This window comes from Anser brachyrhynchus (genome assembly GCF_964034855.1).
Source record: "Anser brachyrhynchus genome assembly, chromosome: 9".
NCBI lineage: Eukaryota > Metazoa > Chordata > Aves > Anseriformes > Anatidae > Anser > Anser brachyrhynchus.
Window position 1 is genome coordinate 25,034,959 of NC_137703.1, and position 20,896 is coordinate 25,055,854.

Below are 20,896 nucleotides of genomic sequence, written 5' to 3' on the forward strand. Positions count from 1 at the left end.
CTGATGAGATATGGTGACTAGTTACCTTGCATGAAAGCTGTCACTGTCACCGATCTTTCTGTTGCTCACTTCACAAGCAGTTTGGAAATTAGCTGTATTGCTTAAGTTCATAGTTAATTCCCAGTTTAAAATATGTTAACCTAAACACTGTCTGAAATGCTCAGACAACTAGTACATGATAGTAAGAACTTGTAAAGATTCATTGACCCAAGACTGTATAAAATAAATGCATGGTATATTGGAGAATGTACTTGCAAAGATATGCTGTGCAGTTGTTTTATCAAAGGGCAAATCAACATGATATTTCTGAATTCCTGAAATGGTTTTAACCATGCGTGCACAATAGCTTTGAGACTCGAGGCTACTACATGTAGCAGACAGTGCAGCTGGTAATCTGAGTACGCATCGATATGGTTTCTGCATGCTTCCATTGTCTAAGAGTAAATATTGTAGGGCAGTGAGTGTTCAGTTGGCTGTAACGTAGTCATATAAGCATAGACAAATAATTATGAAATTAAAAATGCACATTATTATATGAACGACCAGTTGCACACATTAAATTTTGCCTATTCAGGGCTTTCACCTTTTCACATCTTAAAGTACAGGTCAAACTTTATAAGGGAAGAACCTAGGGAAAAGTGTCAGACTGAATAAAAGACTGTGTGCTTGAATGGAAGAGTTTTGCATAAATTTTAGTTGTCTGATGTGTGTGGTGTCAACAATTATTACCCTTTCAGTTTTAATGGCAGAGAAATACCTCTGCACATTGGTGTACAAACACTCTTTAAAGCTGCTCTAAGGATAAAAAATAGTAGGATAAACAATAGTGTCATTTGTGAAGACAATGTTCTAAAATACTGCTTAATGTAAAATTTAACTTTTCACTTCTTTTACCACGGTTTGCTTCTCAACAACAAAGAGTAATAAAATGACTTAAAAAAAAAGTCACTTTAATTTTTTTACTCTACTATTCTAACAAAGAATGCTACATCACATACTCCTGATACCATAAATTTCAGTTAACCTGTAATAGTCTTTTTGACAGAGTGACTCTTTGCAAGTGCTGGAAAGGCGTGCTCCCCTTCATGATGTAGTATTCATCTCATTCCATGTCGTTTTTAATTATTGAATTGTTTTATTCCAATATGATCTTGATCTGATGTTTCACTGTTCAGTTTAGGGTAGATTTTAGCTTTTAGATTTTAAATTTGCTTTTGCAACATAGTCCTATCTTCAGAAACTTGACTATGCTCACCAATTTCAGGCAATGCCCTTAGCTCTCATGTGGCTGTTTCATATAATATTTAGGTCATTCATAGAAAACCACACTGTCTCTAAAATAGATCCTGATCTGTAGTCACACTGTTTGCAATACTGGACAATGCAAAAGCTACTATTAATATAAATGCATGTGTGTTAATATTTGTAGACTTTCCAAGTCTTTGTACTACAGTTTCCAGAGGGGGAAAAATGTTTTTAAGTGTTGTTGGCACATTTAGACCAGATGTCACCCATAGTAGTTTAAGTTTTGCTAATTACAAGGTAATAGTGGAGTAGTATATAGCTTTGATAAAATATTCTTTTTTTTTTTTTTTTTCAATTACTCTCACACTGTCAAAGTACTCTTGCATTCTCAAATATGTCTGGCTTGAGAATAAATTCATTCTCATGGAGAGAGTAGAAGCTTAAGAAGAACATGGTACCAGACCTGCGCTTCTGGGCCATTCCTTATGTTGCTGAAATTGAGCTGATGTACATACATTTGCATTATGGCATGTTTTAGAAGCATTTAGGAAATATCAGTCACTTATTGAGCTTTTGAAAATACTTTGCCTGTTCTGAAGTGAAGATTTCAAATGCGAACACTAACTTTTCTCTTTTGTGTCAGCACATCAACAGTGGCTGCAGAGCTCTTGATTTTTCTAATTCTGTACATGTTGAGTCAAACATTTCACAATTTAATTTTTTCAATTTTTTTTTTGGGCCATGAACTGAATTGACATTCTTGTTTGGTTTGCTGGGGACTTTCTCCTAAATGTGCTGTTCTGAGATTTTATGCTGTCTACACTAGTGCTTACTAGTGCTTACAAGCCTTTTATGAACACCCAGGAGGAAGGCGTCACCTATTTGTTGAATAGTACTGAAATAGAGTAGTTAAGATTGATAAAAATTGATAAAAGGTGACTCCATTTTAATCAATTAAAGTCTTCATCTTTTTACAAGAACATCTGGAGACTTTTTTTTTTGACCTTGTACCTATATGCAGCTTGAGCATGAAGTCTGAAGCACCCAGTTGAACTTGGCTGCCATTTACAGTGAGTGTGTTGGAAGAGGAGTGCTGGGAGGATGAGACAGGGACTGTACTGTAAATATTCATAGTTTACTGCATTATAGTCAAGATAGAGACTCTACTTCGTTCCCGTTGTGTTTTTGTCTTCTGAAAATAAGTTGTATATAGCAACTATGAGCCAACGTCTGAATTCAAGCAGTGATGACAATGAAAGCAGTAAGCTTGCATAAGATAATGAAAAGGCAAAGTGAGAAAGGACAGAGTGAGAAATTGCCTCAATCAGAGATCCCCAAAGCATATTACACTTCTGCCTACAGGCCAAGAAAATAAATGAACGTTATGCTGACAGTCTTTAGCCATTGACATTCAGCTTTCCTGGGGCTGTAAGTAATTCTCTACAGCTAGCGACTTCAGGCATACGTGATAGCTCTGTCAGTGTATTCATAAATATACGACACTTTGACATTGGCTCCAGGTTTGTACCTTACTGAAGAGAGCAAGAAACTTGATAGCTGAAAGGCAAGTCTGGTGCTTAAAATTCCACATACCCTGCCACCTAATGAATCAGTAAATACTGTAAGACAGTACTTCTTAAATCTAAAGGATTTGCTGTGTGTTTGAGGTATAACATTGGGATCCAGAAAGAGTATATAAGTGAAAGCTGATTCTTAAACTGCAAAAGCTATTATAATTTTTAAAAGCCCTATAAAGTAAAACTTCCTTCTTGTCTAAAGAGAGAAGTTATTGATAAAATCATCCATAAATTAAGCTTTTTGAAAAGTTTTTTTTTCTTTTTTTTTTTTTCTTCTTTCTAGTTATTTGTTAGGATGAATGCTGACAGTCTATTTAGCGTAGTATGACTGAGACTGTTGTATGAGAAAACCCAGAGAGCTTGCTATCTAAAGGGCAAAACTGTGAAGGTAAGATACACTGGGAAACTAAGATAAAAGATTAAATTTAAATGTATCACTGTTCCTTTCTGGAAACATGCATCTTTTATGTAAGCATAGTGCAAGTTGAGGTACATGTAATAAATTAGATTGAAAGCTGTGACATTTGCTTAATCTAAAATGGAGAATCCGTCACATGTTTGTAATTTAGATTTTTAATGTAAGTGATAGCAAAATGGCACGCAGGCATTATGACTTGGAATTGAAAATGATATGGCAGTACAAAGACATGCTCTGACACTAGGTCTGATATAATATTTGTTTTTCCAGTATTGTATTGAACATAAGAAAGGATGTAGGCTTCAGACTGCCTTTTAGAATCAAGTTGGTTAAATGGCTGATTTAATTACTTATCAATGTGAAAGTATTAAAGCAAAGGCTGCTAGAAGGAAATGTAGTTTTTTTGGTCAGTAAACTAATACATGGCTATTGAGGTAACTTTGGCAAGTTATTTTAAGGACTGAGAAGTTTCCTTAATACTTTCAGAAACTGAAATATAAAGCCATAACCCATCATCAGTTTAAAAAGTAACATAGCACTCCAGAGACTAAATGGTGCTCACTTAAATTGGGAGCTAGTCACCCAAAGCCTGAGATCCTCAGATCAATAAGGGCCAGTCAGATTGATGGGAGATAATGCAGTCCCACTAATTTCAAGAGGAAAAAATCACGATCTTTGGTCTTTATCTTGATCTTAACTGAATTCAAATTGTATGTATGGGTCACTAGGTCAGAAAGCAAATGAGCAATCATTATTCTGTAGGCTACTGAATAGGGTACTGAAAGAAAAGAGACCTGTTTTCTGTTCTTTGCTACCCAGAAGATTACTGTATTTTAGGTGATGAAACACTTGGACAGGAGCTGGAACCTTCCTAGTGAACACAATAAAGGCTAGTCTATGGAATAATTTTATCTCATTTTATCTCTTTTTCTGATTCAGTAAATTAAAATTAAATTCTGCTTTCCTCATCTAATGCATACATGTTGAGAGCTGCCTACACCATGGTGAGGTTTGGGCTAGGAATCCTCCAGAAAGGTGACAGAAAAATGTGGGTATCCAGTGAGGCAGAGGAACTTGACACAGTGAGGCCATACCACAAGATGATGGGATGCAGCAGGCAAGAGAGAGGTCAAGCCCTCTTTTGTTGTGTCTCAAATGGAAACAGGCTGCCATGGCATTTGTAGGAATATGTCTGGGTGGAGATTAAAAAAGCTCTGGGACTGACCAAGACTCAGGAGATTTGAGCAGAATACCTGAATGTATACTGTGATTCCTGACTGGGCTTAATGCAACAAGTAAGTGAATAGCTAAGGCAATTGGGAAGTTTCAGTGTCACAGTGTGCACCCTGCCTACTTGTAAGATTACAAGATTATTATTATTTTTTGCTTAGATAGCAAAATTGCTTTAAATACAACTTGTATGCAGTCAGGAGGAAGGTTAGACTCACAAGTGGAAATACTACCGAGGTGTAAAGCATTGATCTAAGTGATTCGGAAGCACTAAAAAAAAAACGCAACAGCTGCAAGTCCTCTATGATCATTTACATTTAATGTTAATTTGTAAGTTCTGATTAGAAAGCAATATATGGCTTGCCATAAGTGTTGTTCCTCTGCCTTCAGTGAACTGTAATTGACTGGGGTAATAGATAGCCTTCCAACAAAGATTCCTCTATCTGCTGTTTCAGTAACATTTGAAAGAGTGAGTATTTAGCGTCACTAAATTATACCTATCAGTGAAGAAGAAAAAAGGAAGACTGAATACAGATATTTATACAAAAAAAACAAAACACACCCTAACAAACAACATTCCATGCAGTGACCTGAACTAAGACTTCAGATGCTTCACATCTGGTATATATTTGTATTTACATGGAAAACATCTTGGATTTATTAAAACAGGATAATTTCATGCACATTTTAAAGATTCCTTTATATATTATCTGTTATGTGACAAAATGGTGAATCTCTGAATAAATAGAAGAAAATGAGGAAACCAGTGATACATTTTTAAGTACATTGAAATCAATTACTTCCTTACTAAGATAAGAGGTAATTTCCTCATTTAAATCTCATAGACGTACTGACCAGCAAATCACTTTTGTCCATTCCTGCACTGATAATTCAGTATAAAAAGCTTGTGTTCTAGCATAATTAGCTGTTTACTGAATGCTAAAAGCCCATACTGATATACCGCGCCAAAGTTATAAAATATCTGCTTTAATTACCGTTTCACCTTCAACTAACTCTGGAACAATTTGCTAGATTTGTTATCAAAGGTGCCAGAGCTTTCCTTCTACCCAATTTTTTTTTTTGCAAGAAAAAATAAAAATTCAAAACTCCCAGTGGAATGTTTTGTGACAGTTCAGGTTTGCTCCTGCCTTGCTCTGTTCACGTAGCCAGTAGGGCAGCTTCATGGGGAAGCTGAAAAGTTATGAACTTAAGCAGTGAGCATGGATGGAGGGAGAGGTGCACAATGTTCACTGCAGAATTGAAGTCACACGGTTCTCTTCTGTCACTAAGTCACTCTGCAAAACCAGCTATGCAGTTATACCAACATATGATTTTATTTGTTTAGATTTATAAGACTTCTATCTATCCTAGCCTGTGTACCATCTAAGACTGTTAAGGTCTAATGCTCGTCCCAACTAGCATCTTTTTTCTTGTAAGAAGTCAGAACAGTTTTTTTTTTTTTCCCTCTACACTTCATGTATAGTTAAAAAATGGAATTAAATGTTCTTCTACTATGTGAAATACATGATATCAGAACGAAAAACCTCAGGAAAGCTTAAAATAAATTGAAAGAAACTGAGATTTTTTTTTCCAGACTGAAATAATATTTTAAGTCAAAATGAAACTTTCATCCATTCAAAATGAAACACTCATTTCATATTTTCTTGCTGAAGGAGTTCCAATGTTATTTTTCAAGCAAAATGGGGGAAGAATGAATGTATACAATTTGGAAACAAAGCAAATGAACAAATGTGAATAATATTATTTTCATTCCCTTCTATTTTTTTTTGGGCCAGCTGACATTATTACACAGTTCTTTAAACATGAAAGTTCAGTGAGTTTCCAGAGTAATTATTTTGCAGAAAGCAACAGTATCTGATCAATAATACAGAGAGTTAAGAGGATTTTGATCAATACCTACAAACCAGGCACATAAATTTCATCTCAGTAAAATTTTACCATTTTTTTTCTAGAGCCATGATTTCTTACTACATATCTATCTCTAACTTCTAAAGACTCAAATTTCTTTCCTCGACATTCTATTTCATTCTAAGTAACTCAGTTTTTAGACGTGCTTGAAGTCAACTGGGTTTATGCTTGCATCCATTTAATTCTGGGGGACTAGGTAGAAGTCCAAATTAATTTGGTGTATTTTGATATGAAGTAATAAATCAGCAGTTTGTTCTGAAGTCCTAGACAATTAAGAAGTTCCCTAGCAGTATTTCTGGATAGGTTTATTTGATTCTTTTTTTTTTCCTTTTTTTTTCTTTGTAATTTGTGCAACTTTATCATGTTTGCTGTATAAAAGCTACTTTGATATGTTGTAATGGAAGAAAAATGTTACTGGATGAAATGGAAGAACACTTTTTTCTTTTTGCCTACTCAGACATATTAATGCAACAGTATTTTAAAAGTTAACAAAAGAAATTCTTTAATTGACACAAGTCCTAAATTGCTGCTGGATAGATTATATGCCAAGCTATAGGCTTATTTATAATTTTCTGGAAATCCCTATAAATTATTCTGTTTTTTTGAGATACGCGGAATTCACCTAACTGTAAATTTCAGTTTTACTTTCAATAAACTGAAAGGTGTGGATCTTTCTTACTGCTATGTAATTTTCCCTCTCATAACAAATATTCTAGCAATAAAAGTGTATCTTTCATTTCATCTTTCCTTTTTTGTTTTCAATAGCCATGCGGAGCTAGAAATACAAGGTATATGAGGTGGGATTTAACCATCAGCCTGATATGTTAGGAGACTGCCCGACATTAGACCCCTCAGGCCAGTAAGGACCAACAGAGTTGACAGCAGAAGACACACGTCTCACACAAGTCACAACTGTAGTCCCAAAACTCCCATTCAGCAGCGTCCCTGGACTGCCTTTCCAGTCGGAGACAGAAAGTCCAAGTCCTCTGTGTTTTGTTCTTTGTATTTTGTTATCAAGGACTATTGCAACACAAATGTTTATAAACCTTGTTTAATATCATTCAGGCAAACTGCTATGGTGAATAACTCCAATAGATCAAATACACACCTTATCTTAGCAGGAAAGTACCTTGCAAGTAAATGATAGGCATTTCAGCAGATCACTGAGATTCATTCCCTGAACAATTTCTCATTTTCAGATAGAAATGAAAGGAAATTATCCAATTTCTCTTTTTATAATAACATCCAATACATTTAATGTCCAATTTTTATACTGCTTCTTGATTTATAGCATTTACTGGGCTACTCCTGCTCTAGCTACTATTATCAAAGTAGTTATTGTATTAACCCTTTTGGTGTGGGTGTGCCCCAAAAGGAGTTTTCTTTGCTCAGAGGTATATCTCATGTGTGATGCTGAACAACATTGCAGGTTCAAAGCAGAATGTGTTTCCCTAATATGTTTTTAGTCAGGCACACAAGACCATTCCCTGTTTCTCGTAGATGCTACGTACACACTAAGGTTATGCATACATGCAAGTCAAAAACTGGTGGCAAAGACCACCAGGCAAAGGAAGATTATCACATCTAGCAACACTTTTGTATTAAAAATACCTTTAGCTAGGATATAAACCAATGTTTTAGCAAGTCTGTGCTACCAGATCAAAGGGGATGAAGTGATAAACCAGAATCTGATCTTGCGCTCCCTGTGACCTGTATCATGAGTAATCAACAGATCACCATGCAAATTAATCAAATGCGTCACAGCAATGATCTGTGATGTGCTTGGCCAAACTTGAAATTGCTGATAGTTCTTCACACAGGCTGAGTGTCTTACAGTTGAAGCTAAGTCTGCCTCTTGCTCTATCTTTCTGGGTCACTTGTTACCCAAATACTGGGTAAGATGCAATGCAGTTTCCTGCCTCAGTCAACTGAAGACTACTATTTTTCTGTCACACCCAGAGTATTGTGCAGGAATGTGTGTGTGTGGGCTCATCAGCAAAGCTGTGTCTTGCAGATAACACCTCTTTGATAAACAGGGAAACGGTGTCTTCTCTGAGCTATTATTTCAGACTTCCATGAGCTCAAACCCTTCCTAGTTACATTTTCTTTAGAATCATTTTCAGGTTGTGATTCATAACCGGCATACTTACCTTTTAAATGGTAATGTAGATTTTTGATTTATTTATTTTTTTAACCTGAGAGTCTGCACTTAAATCAGCAATACTTTAATGCCGAGGAGAGCCTATGGAGGCAGAAACGTGGCCTCTCGTGTATCAGTCTGCAGTTCATGTTTGTTAGCATAGCAACATTCAAACTATCATCATTATAAAAGATGTTAATCAAAATGCTGTCCTTTATATGTTCATAGATACAGACAGCTGGCCAAGTACAGTTGTCATTTTAGAGTAACAGCAGTGTTAATGGTTAGGCTTGTTATGTTGTTACAGGTGTTTCTGGATTTCAGAGGCTTTCATTAGCATTTAAAAGACTTTCCAGGCAGACAGTATGATCACCAGTGAAAGCATGTATGGGTTAAGAGGAACTCAGTGGGCAGAAGTCGCTGTGCTGAAGCTGGGCTCCCAACAGGTGTGTTTATTGTAGCAGGACTTAGAGTCCTTACCGCACTATTGCTAAAGAAGAATCTGACCAAGGAAACAAAGGAAGAGCTTCGTTTATTGGAGCTATTCTGGTATGGCGAGGGAATACCAGTTGGACTGATTGTGAGTATTTTAAAAACAAAATAATAAGCTGTATGAAGTGCACAGAAATATAGCAGTACTTGAAAACATAGTGCCGTTAATTTAACCGTTTATCTCTGTGTTGTGGTCACTTGCAAATTACAGTTGAAGATACTCAGGCTGACATTCTGCTTTCAGTAGTAAATCAACAGACCCTTCACTTTCACTAAATTGTTTTCGAGGACTCTAGAGGAAATATGACCCAAAGAAATACAGTTGTAGAAGAGAGAATGTGCCGAGGCCGAGAGAAAACATTTAATTAAAACTCCTTTTCTAAACTGACCTTCCTTTCTCTTGACAAATGGTGACAGGGAAATATGTTCAAAGGAATACAAGCAAAACAATTAAGAAGGCTTGTAATAATTTATAACTATTGAATTATGGATCACCTGAAGATATGAACACATGCTTCTGGCTGTTGATTTCAGAGTATGTATCTCAAGGATGAGCTGTGTTTCAGAAGGGAAAATCCTTGCATGCCTACATAAGGCTTAAAATGGAAAGCCGAGATGCATTTACTCAGAGCAAACTTTCCACTTAATTTAGGAATAAACAATGAGCAGTAGAGCACAACCTCCTGCATGAATCTAGTTCATGTCAAATGGCTGCAAGGAAATGCACTCTTTCACGCCCTTCTCTGTGAGCAGAGCAGAAGTCAGAAAAGGAGCACCGTACTCTGGCTGGGCTCTTCTGAACCAGGCCACAGTATCCCTCCTCACCTCAGCTGACTGCAGCCTCTTAGCCTGGATGGTCATGACACCATTCCTCCCAGTGCTGTAATCATGTTACTGGTTTTCCTTTCCACATATTGCCCTCTCCCTTGCTATCCCCAAGGCAGCATGAGAAACCCTGTAGGTGCTCCCAGTAGTGTGATGAGAGCACGCAGGCACTGCAGTGCTTGTGGCAGTGGTGGACACAGAACGGGGGCACAGAGGGAGCAATGTGGAGCAGAAGCTGACGCTTCTTGATATAACAATGATCGAGAATAAACTTTGGCTTACCATCCAGTTTCATTTTTTTCATCTGTATATAAAAGGCCTATGTAAGGAAGAGCTTCTCACCCCAGTAATATTTGCAAGGGCATTGCTCCACTTAGCATTACACAAAGCTGTCTAAATCAAACTTCTGAGTGGCTTAGTGGCTTAGGAGCTTCAGCTCCCTTGAACTTATATGTACTTGAGGTTTCTAGCCACTCTTGACTATGGGACTTTGCAATTCAGCATAGAATGTGTGTTTAATACTTGCTATTATTTGTTTTATAGTTTGGAAATCTACAGAGAACGGTCATTTTATCTCTCTGACAGTTTTATTATAGTCAGAAAAATCTTGAGATTCTCACTACTTGTATTTTAAAAGAGAGTGCCTCAGGAGCTGGGGGTGCTCAGTCAGCTGCTGGTGAGAAATAAAAAGGGCCCAGGACAGTTTGTTTTTAAAGCACTGCAGCAGGAGGTTGTCAAGCACGTACCAATGGTTTCAGATGAGGTTTAGGCTGAGATTTGTGTGACCTCTGCCTGAGTTTGCTGTGTTTGACTATCTTAAAGCTGTAAATGCCAGACAGAACAGACAGTTGCACATTGTGTCCATCTCAATATCTAAAAGGCTTCTACTTCGTTATCAGGTAAAGATTCAGAATCTCAACCTGGATAGCGATGGAAGAAGCCTTACCTGAGAAGAATTTCCTGTCAAGTTAAAGGTGAAAGTGAGCAGTTTCTGATAATGGCTTGATCACTGGTAGTGTTGAGTAATACAAGATTCCAGCCTTGTGCCCACAGCACAGCAGATGTGGCAAATAGAGGCTGATAGGAAAATAGTGGTTAACATGAGCTTTAACGTTGCCTATATCATGGTTAGGTCACTTTTAAGCTAGTATTGTCCAAATTTTTGGTATTTGGTATTGTCCAAAGACTTCCATTTAGCATACCTTGTTGGGATTAAGCACTAGTAATGTAGGGGTCCAGTTACATCACCACCTCTCCCATAGATCCCATTCATACAGATTTGACATGTGGTCTTGAAGAAAAAAAATTCTGTTATAATTACCATTTGAATAAGGAGAACAAATAATCCACGTACTGCAAGCATACGATAGCAAATCAGAATTAAACTCTGTCTAAGCACAGGAATAGGTAGATTTTTAATAATAATTCAGTAGGGAATTTTTAATAACAAAGACCTGTATGTCATTATAAAAACAAAAAATATCAATCTTACTATAGAACTGGAAAATTATAGTAATGTTGGCTGCACCATTCACCTTGCCCAGAACAACCTGTTAATGTTTTAATCTAAAAGTGCATCCTGCTTTGTTCTTAGGATGTGGTAAGGAAAGGTTCCTACCCTGAGGCTCAATCATACTTTTTCCATTTTAGCCCCTAGACTTCTTACCACAACTGTTGTTTTTCTAGATAAGGCAGAGTTCTTTCCACAGCCTGCATTTTTTTTTTTTTTAATTTGAAGGGCCTCTGCTGGAAAGCAGAAAGAACAACTTTGGAAGCTTAAAGTACTGACCAAATCTGATGAAAGCTTCCACCTTGGCAGCGAAGAGTGCTACAACTGTGGCATTGTAAACTGCCTTTCTGCAGCATCTCTTTGAACACAGCTGCTTCTAGGCATGGGAATACTACCATAGAGTTTGGGAATAACGAAAAGTATGTTTCTGTTACTGAAAGAGTAGCACTTAAAAGACTGGCCAATGTCATATTGTGACTCCAGTCACTCCATCATAAAGTTCTGTCTTTTAACACTTTATACCCAGTTGATAAAGGGCTGGGATAAGCATGGAATCTTACTTTAACATTTTTTTTGGTAGACAGCCACTGCCATGGTTACGAGCAGTCAAGCCACAGCTTATAGTCCATTTCCTCACCCTGCTGCCAACCTGCATCCCTAATGAGATGTTCTGGTAAACAAACACACTACATTAGCCTTTCCTAAATTATTTTTTGAGATCAAGAAGATGATTTCAGACTTTGAAATTGAAGCAATGGATTAGAGAGTTCCCTGCTGAAGAACCCAAAATTTTGATGTCTTGGAAGAATAACTTATTCACAGAATATTTAATTGTAAAGAGATATGCCAGGATTCCCAAGGATATTGGACTCTTCTGGTTCATATCTTTTGGATGCTGATGTTTTTTGAAAGCTCGTTTCCTATCCTATTCAGTAGATTTGTAATACAGAAATAGGTGGGAGCTCAGGAGTTAGCAGTGTTTTGATCTTCCTACTTTTTCACCATAACACTGAATAGTTATAATTTTATGTTTCAGAGGAGATACAGTCAAATAGTTGGCCATATTTCAAAAGCATTAACAGCTATGCCAGATTCTCAAAATGTTTTGGATGCAATCCTATAATTTTCTTCCCCCCCCCCCCCTTTTTTTTTAAATTTAGAAAACAGTGCTGTAGCCAAGCCATACCACATAGAAAACCCCACAAAAGAATCCAGATGCTTATGAACTTGTACAAGTGGAGCAACAAAAAATCAAAGTAAAACTATAATCTTCAAAAGTTTAAATTTGCCAGTATAGCAGTATATTACAAGTTGGTGAGAAGTACTCCAATTAGTTCTTAGAGTTCTTATGTTCTGTCAGAATTATTCAATGCAGATTTACAGTCAAAATAGATAGGGGTAAACCCCTATAAGGGCTATATATTTGGTTTGATTGAGTGATTCAGTGTGTAAAGAATGAATGGAAGGACCAAACACGTCATTCAGACAACTCTTTTGACTTCAGTGGCTTCATATCACGGATAGAGTTATGTCTTCACATAATCTGTAACAGATTTTTCCTTTCCTTCATGGCTTTAGGTCTATATGGAAGGTTACTTCATGCTTGATCCTTGATAATGGCAAATGTTTTTTTCATGCTAATAACAATATTGCTCCCAGCTTACCTCCACTCTACTGTTAGAGCCAGTCAACACCATTTCCCTTACAAACCAGAAAAGTGTCTCTGCAGCAATGATAGCCCCTTTGCTTATCTAATCCCTTCAAGCAGTTAGGTCTGAGGACTTTCAAATTAGAGGATAAGAATCTTCACCTCTTATTCTTGTTACATTCATTAGGCTGTTTTTTTTAGTGGTATTTTTTACACTTGACATATTTTTATATTTTATATTCTCAGAGATCATTGACTACATTAAGGTATGCTATATTTATGCCAGTGTAGTATGAATGAATGATCAGATGCTTTTCATCATCAGAGATCTTCTGTCTCCACCCATGCATAGAAAGTTTTGGAAGCATGCCTTGACATTTTTAGGTTTAGTTTTGACTAGATGGGCAATGAGAAATAGCTGCTGGTGGTTATAAAGCTGGAATCTGAACAGTAGAAACAATTAGCAGAGCTCTGGGAAATCTCTGAAAGCAAATCTGAAAGCTTGGGACAATTAGAAGGACATTAGAAAATAATAGTTTGAATATTAGAAGAATAGTTTGTTTTGATTAATTTCATTTCCTGGATTGGTGCTTTCTCATAGAATAGTTCAATGAGGAGATGCTCCTGCTAAGAATGGGAATTTGGACAGCCTTGGTCATCCCCCAAAAATATGGCGTGCCAGGCATCTGGCACTGGAGTTTAGAGAAAGTTGGAGGTCTGCAACTGAAGCTTTAGGTGAACTAGGTATGGCATGTTTTAAGGGCAGCCAGGCACACAGACATTTGCAGCCAGTTTGTAAAATACATACCAAAGGCAATGGCTGGATAGGCACAGTATTAAAAGTTACTATTCAGTGATGCTTTTTATTTATTCAGAATATGGAATAAAAATCTTACTCACTGAAGAACTGATATAAAAAATAAAAAATATGCACAGAATCTGGGAATCCCTTGACAAACATTTACATGGGAGGTGATGATAAACAAACAAGACTTAATACTTAGCACAACAATACTTTTAGAGGACATGTTTTATTAACAGCTTTGTATTTCTTCTCTGCCTGTCAGGAGATTCCTCTATTCCCAAACCACTCATTGCAGGTTTACTGTAAAATGTAGCTTGCTATTTTTAATCAGAGTATGAGAAATGAGGGGAGACGTAGATCCAAGAGCATTAGCAGGTAATACTCAACATCTCTGAAGGCACATTTATTGAATACTTCAATTTGACTGTGAACTCATGCTTAAATGGCTGTCTTTGTTTCGCTGCTGATATATCGTGATATTACTCTCATATACTGATGCAGGTTTATTCATTGTCTGCCAGGCACAGCATATTGTAGTCCTTTCACATGGGGAATAAAGAAAGTTTTTTTCTAGTTATAAGCGTCAGATAAACCAAAAGATAAGGTATTATTTAGTGACACGGTGCAATCAGTTCTTTCAGAATGCCAGTTGATAATACAGTGACTGTGCATGTGCCTTTATGCTCAGAAATGGTATGTTACTGTGCCAGAGAATGGGGAACATTTAAATAGGACCCAATTTTCAGAAAGGCAATACACTTGCTGAAACTTGGAGTTTAAAATCAGTGTGTCTGAAAAAAGGAGACAGCTAGAATAAATAAGACATTTTGGAAAACATATGCCATATTTTTTTAGAACAAAATTTAAAATTATTCAGACTGCCAAGAATTTTAAGACCCATTTTGAAGGCTACTCTGCATGAGTAAATACATTAGTAAAATAACTAGAATGATTCATGTGGATTTCTTTTAAAATTTTGGAATATAGAGGCATGTAAACATAAATTCTGCCATTAGCAAGTCAGATTTCCAAGGCTTTAAGGATCTCTCTTAGATTCAAGGTACAGTTTAAGTAGGAGCATATATTTCAATATAATTCATTTGTTAAATGAAGAGACTTATAATTGTGAATTTTAATAGAATTGGGTGAACTCTTAGGATCCATTTAAGTGTCTTTTTAAGAAAACTCTCAGCACAGCTAGCCTTTGCAGCCTTGTGAGATAGCTGAAAGATACTGCTGCAAGAAATGGAAGTGGAGTCTTTTTCAGTAGCACTAGGTTAGTTTTGATAATACAACAACCTGTATGTTTTGGCAACAATTTAGAAGTGTTGTATCAGCTGTACGTACTCCTGGAAGAAGTCGGCTGCTAGTTATCTGTGAGGACAAATCTTTATCTTTTCTCTAAAAATGGTGACAGGTTTTATTTACATTGTTGAATTTTAACTAGAAAAAAGAAAAACAGATCTAATGCTATTGCTGTCAGGATCAGTGAAGGCTTATGGAAATTCCACATATGGAAACAAAGACTGATTTTTAAGAAGACCATCACTACTACTATTTTAAAATTATCATTGCTTTTTTCCTGGTACTCTGTTGATATATGACTAATCTTGGTTACAATTATGAGGATTTCACACTGTAAATTACAGAGAACGCAATAAATCATTGAAACATAGATTAATGTGTAGAGAATAATACAAAATAAGTAGGCCATACAGATCTTGAATACTGTCTTTTACTTTGACTAACACTGTAACATTTTGTGTTAAAGCGAGTAGTAAATATATTAGTATTAATTACATGTAATTTATGTCATTTTTACATGTCTTTAACTTAATGGATGACAGATTCATTTAAGTTTTACAGCCAAAATGTGGGTAAGTTGGTCTGTAACAAGTAAACTCAAACATTTACCTCTAATATAAGACTAACTTGATAAAACCTGATGAGTTGAGTTGCATATTCTAAACTACTGGTAGAAACTGCAACCTATTCCACATTGCTAGTGGAATAGCTAGTGGGACTAGCAGAGATTGAATGTATGTGAATAAGATTCCATTCACCTAAATAGTCTCAGAAATCACATGTTCCTCTTTATTGTCCTCTGAATACCTTCTATTCCAAAACAAAACAAACAACACCCCAAAAACCACACTGAAAAATCATTTTATGATGAAATCGTTAATTGGCAATAAAAGAGCACTCAACAATGGACTTTTATTTGCCTGATCACTGTATTTTTGGCCATTCCTGTCTCCTGAGAAGGTTTATCTGTACAGTAACTCATAGGTGGTATAGGGAAATCCGATGTAATCGCTGTGACCTCAGTGCAACCATTCTTGCATTTTTCATTTCCTGTAAGTACTTACTTAATTTTTAACAATGTGAGTAACCTTATTTCTATTTTTAGATTAACTGATCTCGCACTGTGCTTTGGATTTGAACAGTAGTGGTAAATCTGGTTCCCTAAAGCACCGTGAAATCACTCCAGAAGTGGTTTTATACTGCCTTGGGATGGTTCTAACTTCATATCAGTGGGACATTTTTGGGTGACTGTGAGATCAGTCTCTTTTCGGTGTCTACAGATATAGTTGCAGCATTTCATTGGCTTCATCCTTTTTTTTTTTCTTTCCTGTAATCGATGCTATACCAACCCATTCCACTGAGTCTCTTCACAGGCAATCACATCAATTTTATACGCATAATGCAGTCACTTTTGGCTTCATGAGCAAAATCCTCCAAACTAGCATGACAAAATGCAGTCTCTCCCTTCTAATTTTATTAAAACAAAACAAAAAAACCCTGAAGATAAATGCAGCTCAGAACTGCCATTTAGCCACAGCTGCAGACATACTGGGGACTGTGTCCTAAGCAAGATGGTATAAAAGAGAGCAGCCCCATAACTGTCTTAGCAAATCCAAGTCCGCTAGAAACCCTTCAGGTATTAATTGTTATGAATTACCACTACCTTTAATAAAATTATTTAGCAAATTATTTACTTAAGACTGAGATAACAAATGCAGGCACCTAAAATTCCATAGTGGGGTGTAATAAATTATAAAGACTGTTATATATAATCAGTAGAAAGAAATTGGAACCTTAAATTACGTTTGTAATTAAAATGTCTATTTAAAATTTTATCTTAGTTTGACCACACACTCATAATTTTTGAAGCTGAGTGTTTTGATGTAAGAATTTAAGTTGGCATTGTGAACCTAATAGCTTTTTAGGATGAAAATCTTGGTCCAGTTACAAAACCAAACTATTTGGTTACTAAATCTAGATCCTGGCAGATCTGCTGGGATTCAGAGGAGATCTGAAAAGAGATGAGCATTTCAGAACAATAATGACTATCTACTTCCAGTGTCTTTGATAAAATCAACAGTACAGGTGGTTAAAGTAAGAAGCACATGTTTGCATTGAACAGTACAAATAGTTAATGTGTGCATCAGCCCCTTGTTTGTGGTCTTGTGGGTCTTCCCACCTCTGGTAGTACCTCTGGTAGCAGAAGAAATGCCATTGTATCAATTAAGTTGTTTGTATTACTGAAAGCTTGCAACAACAATCATTTAAAAATTTCCTAAAGAGCTGGACTAGGACAGGCATCTAGTGAGATAAGTTCATCCTTGGACTAGACATGTGACTACTGTTCCCAGCTCCTGTTTCCCTTACTGTATTTTCAAAAGTGTTTTTAATCTCATATTATAGCAACATAGTCTGCGAGATCTAGCCAGATTATTCCTCCTCACCCACATATCTGTTTCCGTACAGAGCAACTCTATTGCTGACCAACAGTGAAAAAATGGCAAATCTCAGAAAGATTGGCTGAGAGTGGTGGAGTATATTCAAACCCTATTAACTTGATTGACATTATGGCACATGAGAGATATTGTGAAAAAAATCAAACATCATGGAAACAGCCCCAACATTGCATATGGATGCCTGCGTTTTATGTTTATACAGTGTATTTTATGTTTATACAGTGCATTTGTACATTGCCCCTTATTTTGTCTGCAAACCTTTATCTCTGCTCTTTATTAAATCTTCTATTTAGTTATTTTCAGCTCGTATTTTATAGCAACAGTCTGACACAAAGGCTTGTTAATCAGACATCATTTTATAAAAAAGCAAAGTGTGTGCTATATATATATAGGATAAATGATATGGAATTGTGAATTACAAACCTATATTCATACTGAGATTTTCTTTGGTGACGTTATGAACCATTGCAGGGACTCAGCTATGGCATTAGACTTTTATTGTTAAAGGTGGGATTTTAAAAAAGCATGTTGGGCAGGACACCATCTTTAAATTAAATATTAATTGTACCAGTTTTCTCATCTCTCTTTTTTCTCATTTAACCTCCCTGGTCTTTCATTGCTGTCTGTGAATACAAGTGACTATAAGGTAATTGAGAAAATAATGCTGTGAAGGAGCGTATATAAGACAGTGAGCAATAAATTAATGGTTGAAAGGTATACAAAAGTAGGTAGATTTCCTTGGATATTCACAGTATAAACAGAAATACGTTCTATATGACATGTTTGTATAATAAATACACATTTATAGATGAGGGGAAGATCTGCCTTCATAGCTATTTTTTTTTTCCAGCAGTGAGGAGGACGCTCACAGTATTTAAAAGGATTAGTAGTGAAACAAATTTAGGAAATAAGGACAGATTTGACCCAGGTCCAAACCTTTAACAAGCCTGGGAAGAACCTGTTCTTTGTGGTCTAGAGCTACCTCTACCAGGTAGCCAAATACTTGCTCTGTGCTTGTAAAACTCTATTAAAAAGCACATAATTAAGTCTTAGAAAGCTCTAGGAATGTATAAATCACAGTGAACATAGTGACTGCATTATATTTTGATGGTTAATCTTGTAAAGTGAGTACTAACCTGATCTGAAGCCATGTGAGCATTGGTGTTGTGCCTCCACCAAATACCCAGACTGTGAAAAACACAATAAGCAGTGCTGTTGTGAACATCATTTGTTTGGGCTGGGATCCTGTGTCTCGAATAGCCAATGCAAATGCTATTGCACCACGTAAACCTGAAAAATGGATGAGAATGGTGAACTTAATGTGATGGAGAAATAGAATTTTACTCTTTCCAACCTAAACCTGATTCCAAGGGCAGAAGGGATTTTCAGCCACAATCATAATTATAATTTGTTGAATCATGGTAGTTGAAAGCATGGTGTTTAATGCAAGTGGAAGCAACTTAGCAAAAGTGGACAATGAAACCTCTATGATAATCACATAATAATTACACATCTGTTTTCTATCCACTGAATTCTCTGTTGTGAATAATTTTATATTAAACAGTAATTGGGCCTTTATGCATGTTAAAAAAATATCTTTTCCTTGTATTTTTTCAACAACTTCAGTAGAATTACTCATGAAATCAGGTGCAGGCGAGGAAAAGGGCTGGCATAAAAATCTGTACACAAATATAGTACTCATTTCTTGCTTGAAGCAATGGAAAACTTCATTTCTTTAAAATCTTCACTTGTATTAAGAACAGTCATAAAAATTATGATTTAAAAACAGTGAATAGATTTCAAAAGATAATTTTAAGTATCTGAAAAAGGGGATGCAGAATACCTACAGATTTTTAGCAGTAACTTGAAAATACTTGAATATTTTAATAGTCATAAAATTATATACCTGAGTAAACAGAAAATCTTACAGATATGGAGAAAACAGCTAATACTGAGTTTAAAAAAAGCCCCATGGGTAGTAACAAGCTAATTAAATAGGTCCTCATACAGTGACACATTAAAAAAAGACAGGAAAATAAAGTCCACTAATGCTTCCAGACCTAAGGATGCATAATACAAATAATACTCTCTATTTTCTAATGCTGTTCATTAATCTATTTAAATTTATTTTATAGTTTACTAAAAAAAAATCTATAAAATATATGTAGAGAGCAAAGCCATTGCATGTATACAATACACACTGAATCTTTGCAAATATCAAGAGATTAAACCTAACTATTAAAACTTTTGTAAGGTACTGATGGTTTACGCAGAATCATTTAATCAACAGCTAAAAACCCTATTTTTTTTAGTGGAACTCCAAAGCTTTTTAGAGTGCATAGCTAGGCTATGAATTATTTGGTATAGAAGATAAACAGTTTATCCAGAGAACACAAAGCCATTTCTACAAGGCAGCACCAGACTGTAGTTACACCAGCTGAACTTCTTCAGTGGCAGAGGTTTAAAATCTCTGCTTTTATGAAAGTGACACTAAAGTCAACAAGGAGACTTGTCATTGATTTTGCTTTTATGTAAAAGACATCCCTAAGGATGCTTATGCTTTACTATTTTCTTCAAAGAAAAAACCATCAGCTCATTTTAAACGCGTTTCTGAGGAGGGAATGAGCCACCATTGACATGGTCTTTTTCCGGTAGTTAAAGTGGTAATCTAGATGACTAGCTCAAATTAAATTTAACACATTAAAATATTTCTTTTTCACATGAGTTGAGACGGCTGGCCTGCTCATTTTAGCTAATGTTGAACTTAATTTGAGAAGCTGAGGCTTAATTACACATAGACTAATCTAGTTTTGATTTACAATGCGTTTTTATCAGGAATCATGATTAAACATAATTGTAAAAGTGAATCTACCCTCTGTAACATGATGCTAGAAGAGGGATACAAACAGATGAAGAACATAATAAATTAAATTGCTGCATAATCCACTTCCAAGACTAACTCATCCACCTTTCCTCAAATATATTAGTACTTCTCAAAAAGTAGCATTCAATAACTTCAGTAAAATTCTTGGCAAAGTCAGGTGTACTCAAATGCTAACTGGCAATGTACTTGCCCAATCTTAATTGCTTTTTTTTTCAGACTTTGATATGCATGGTGACTATGGCCATAAAACTCAGTAAAGAAAATAGTAATGTTGGGTGCATTTGGTAACCATATGATTGAAGGCAAAACTAATCCAAAATTCTTTGTTTTCATATCTTGGTTTGTGATGATGTGGTGAGTGAAGCCCAGTTTTCTCCGTGGCCTACTGGAACCTGAAGTTATGCCAGAACATTGCTTCAAAAGCTCTGCTGA

At 36.0% G+C, this 20,896-nt stretch overlaps 1 protein-coding gene across 12 annotated transcripts in view; it reads right to left on the reverse strand.

The window, feature by feature from the left end:
• Nucleotides 1-20,896, reverse strand: part of SLC9A9 (solute carrier family 9 member A9) — a 236,140-nt gene that overhangs the window by 91,508 nt on the left and 123,736 nt on the right. For all 12 annotated transcript variants that reach the window (XR_013955266.1, XR_013955267.1, XM_080605349.1 and 9 more), the window contains one exon: nucleotides 18,717-18,870. Coding sequence is in view for 10 of the 12 variants with exons in the window: in XM_080605349.1 (XP_080461475.1) it covers nucleotides 18,717-18,870 (154 nt within the window). In the remaining 2 variants the exon portion in view is untranslated. The remainder of the gene's footprint in view (nucleotides 1-18,716; nucleotides 18,871-20,896) is intronic.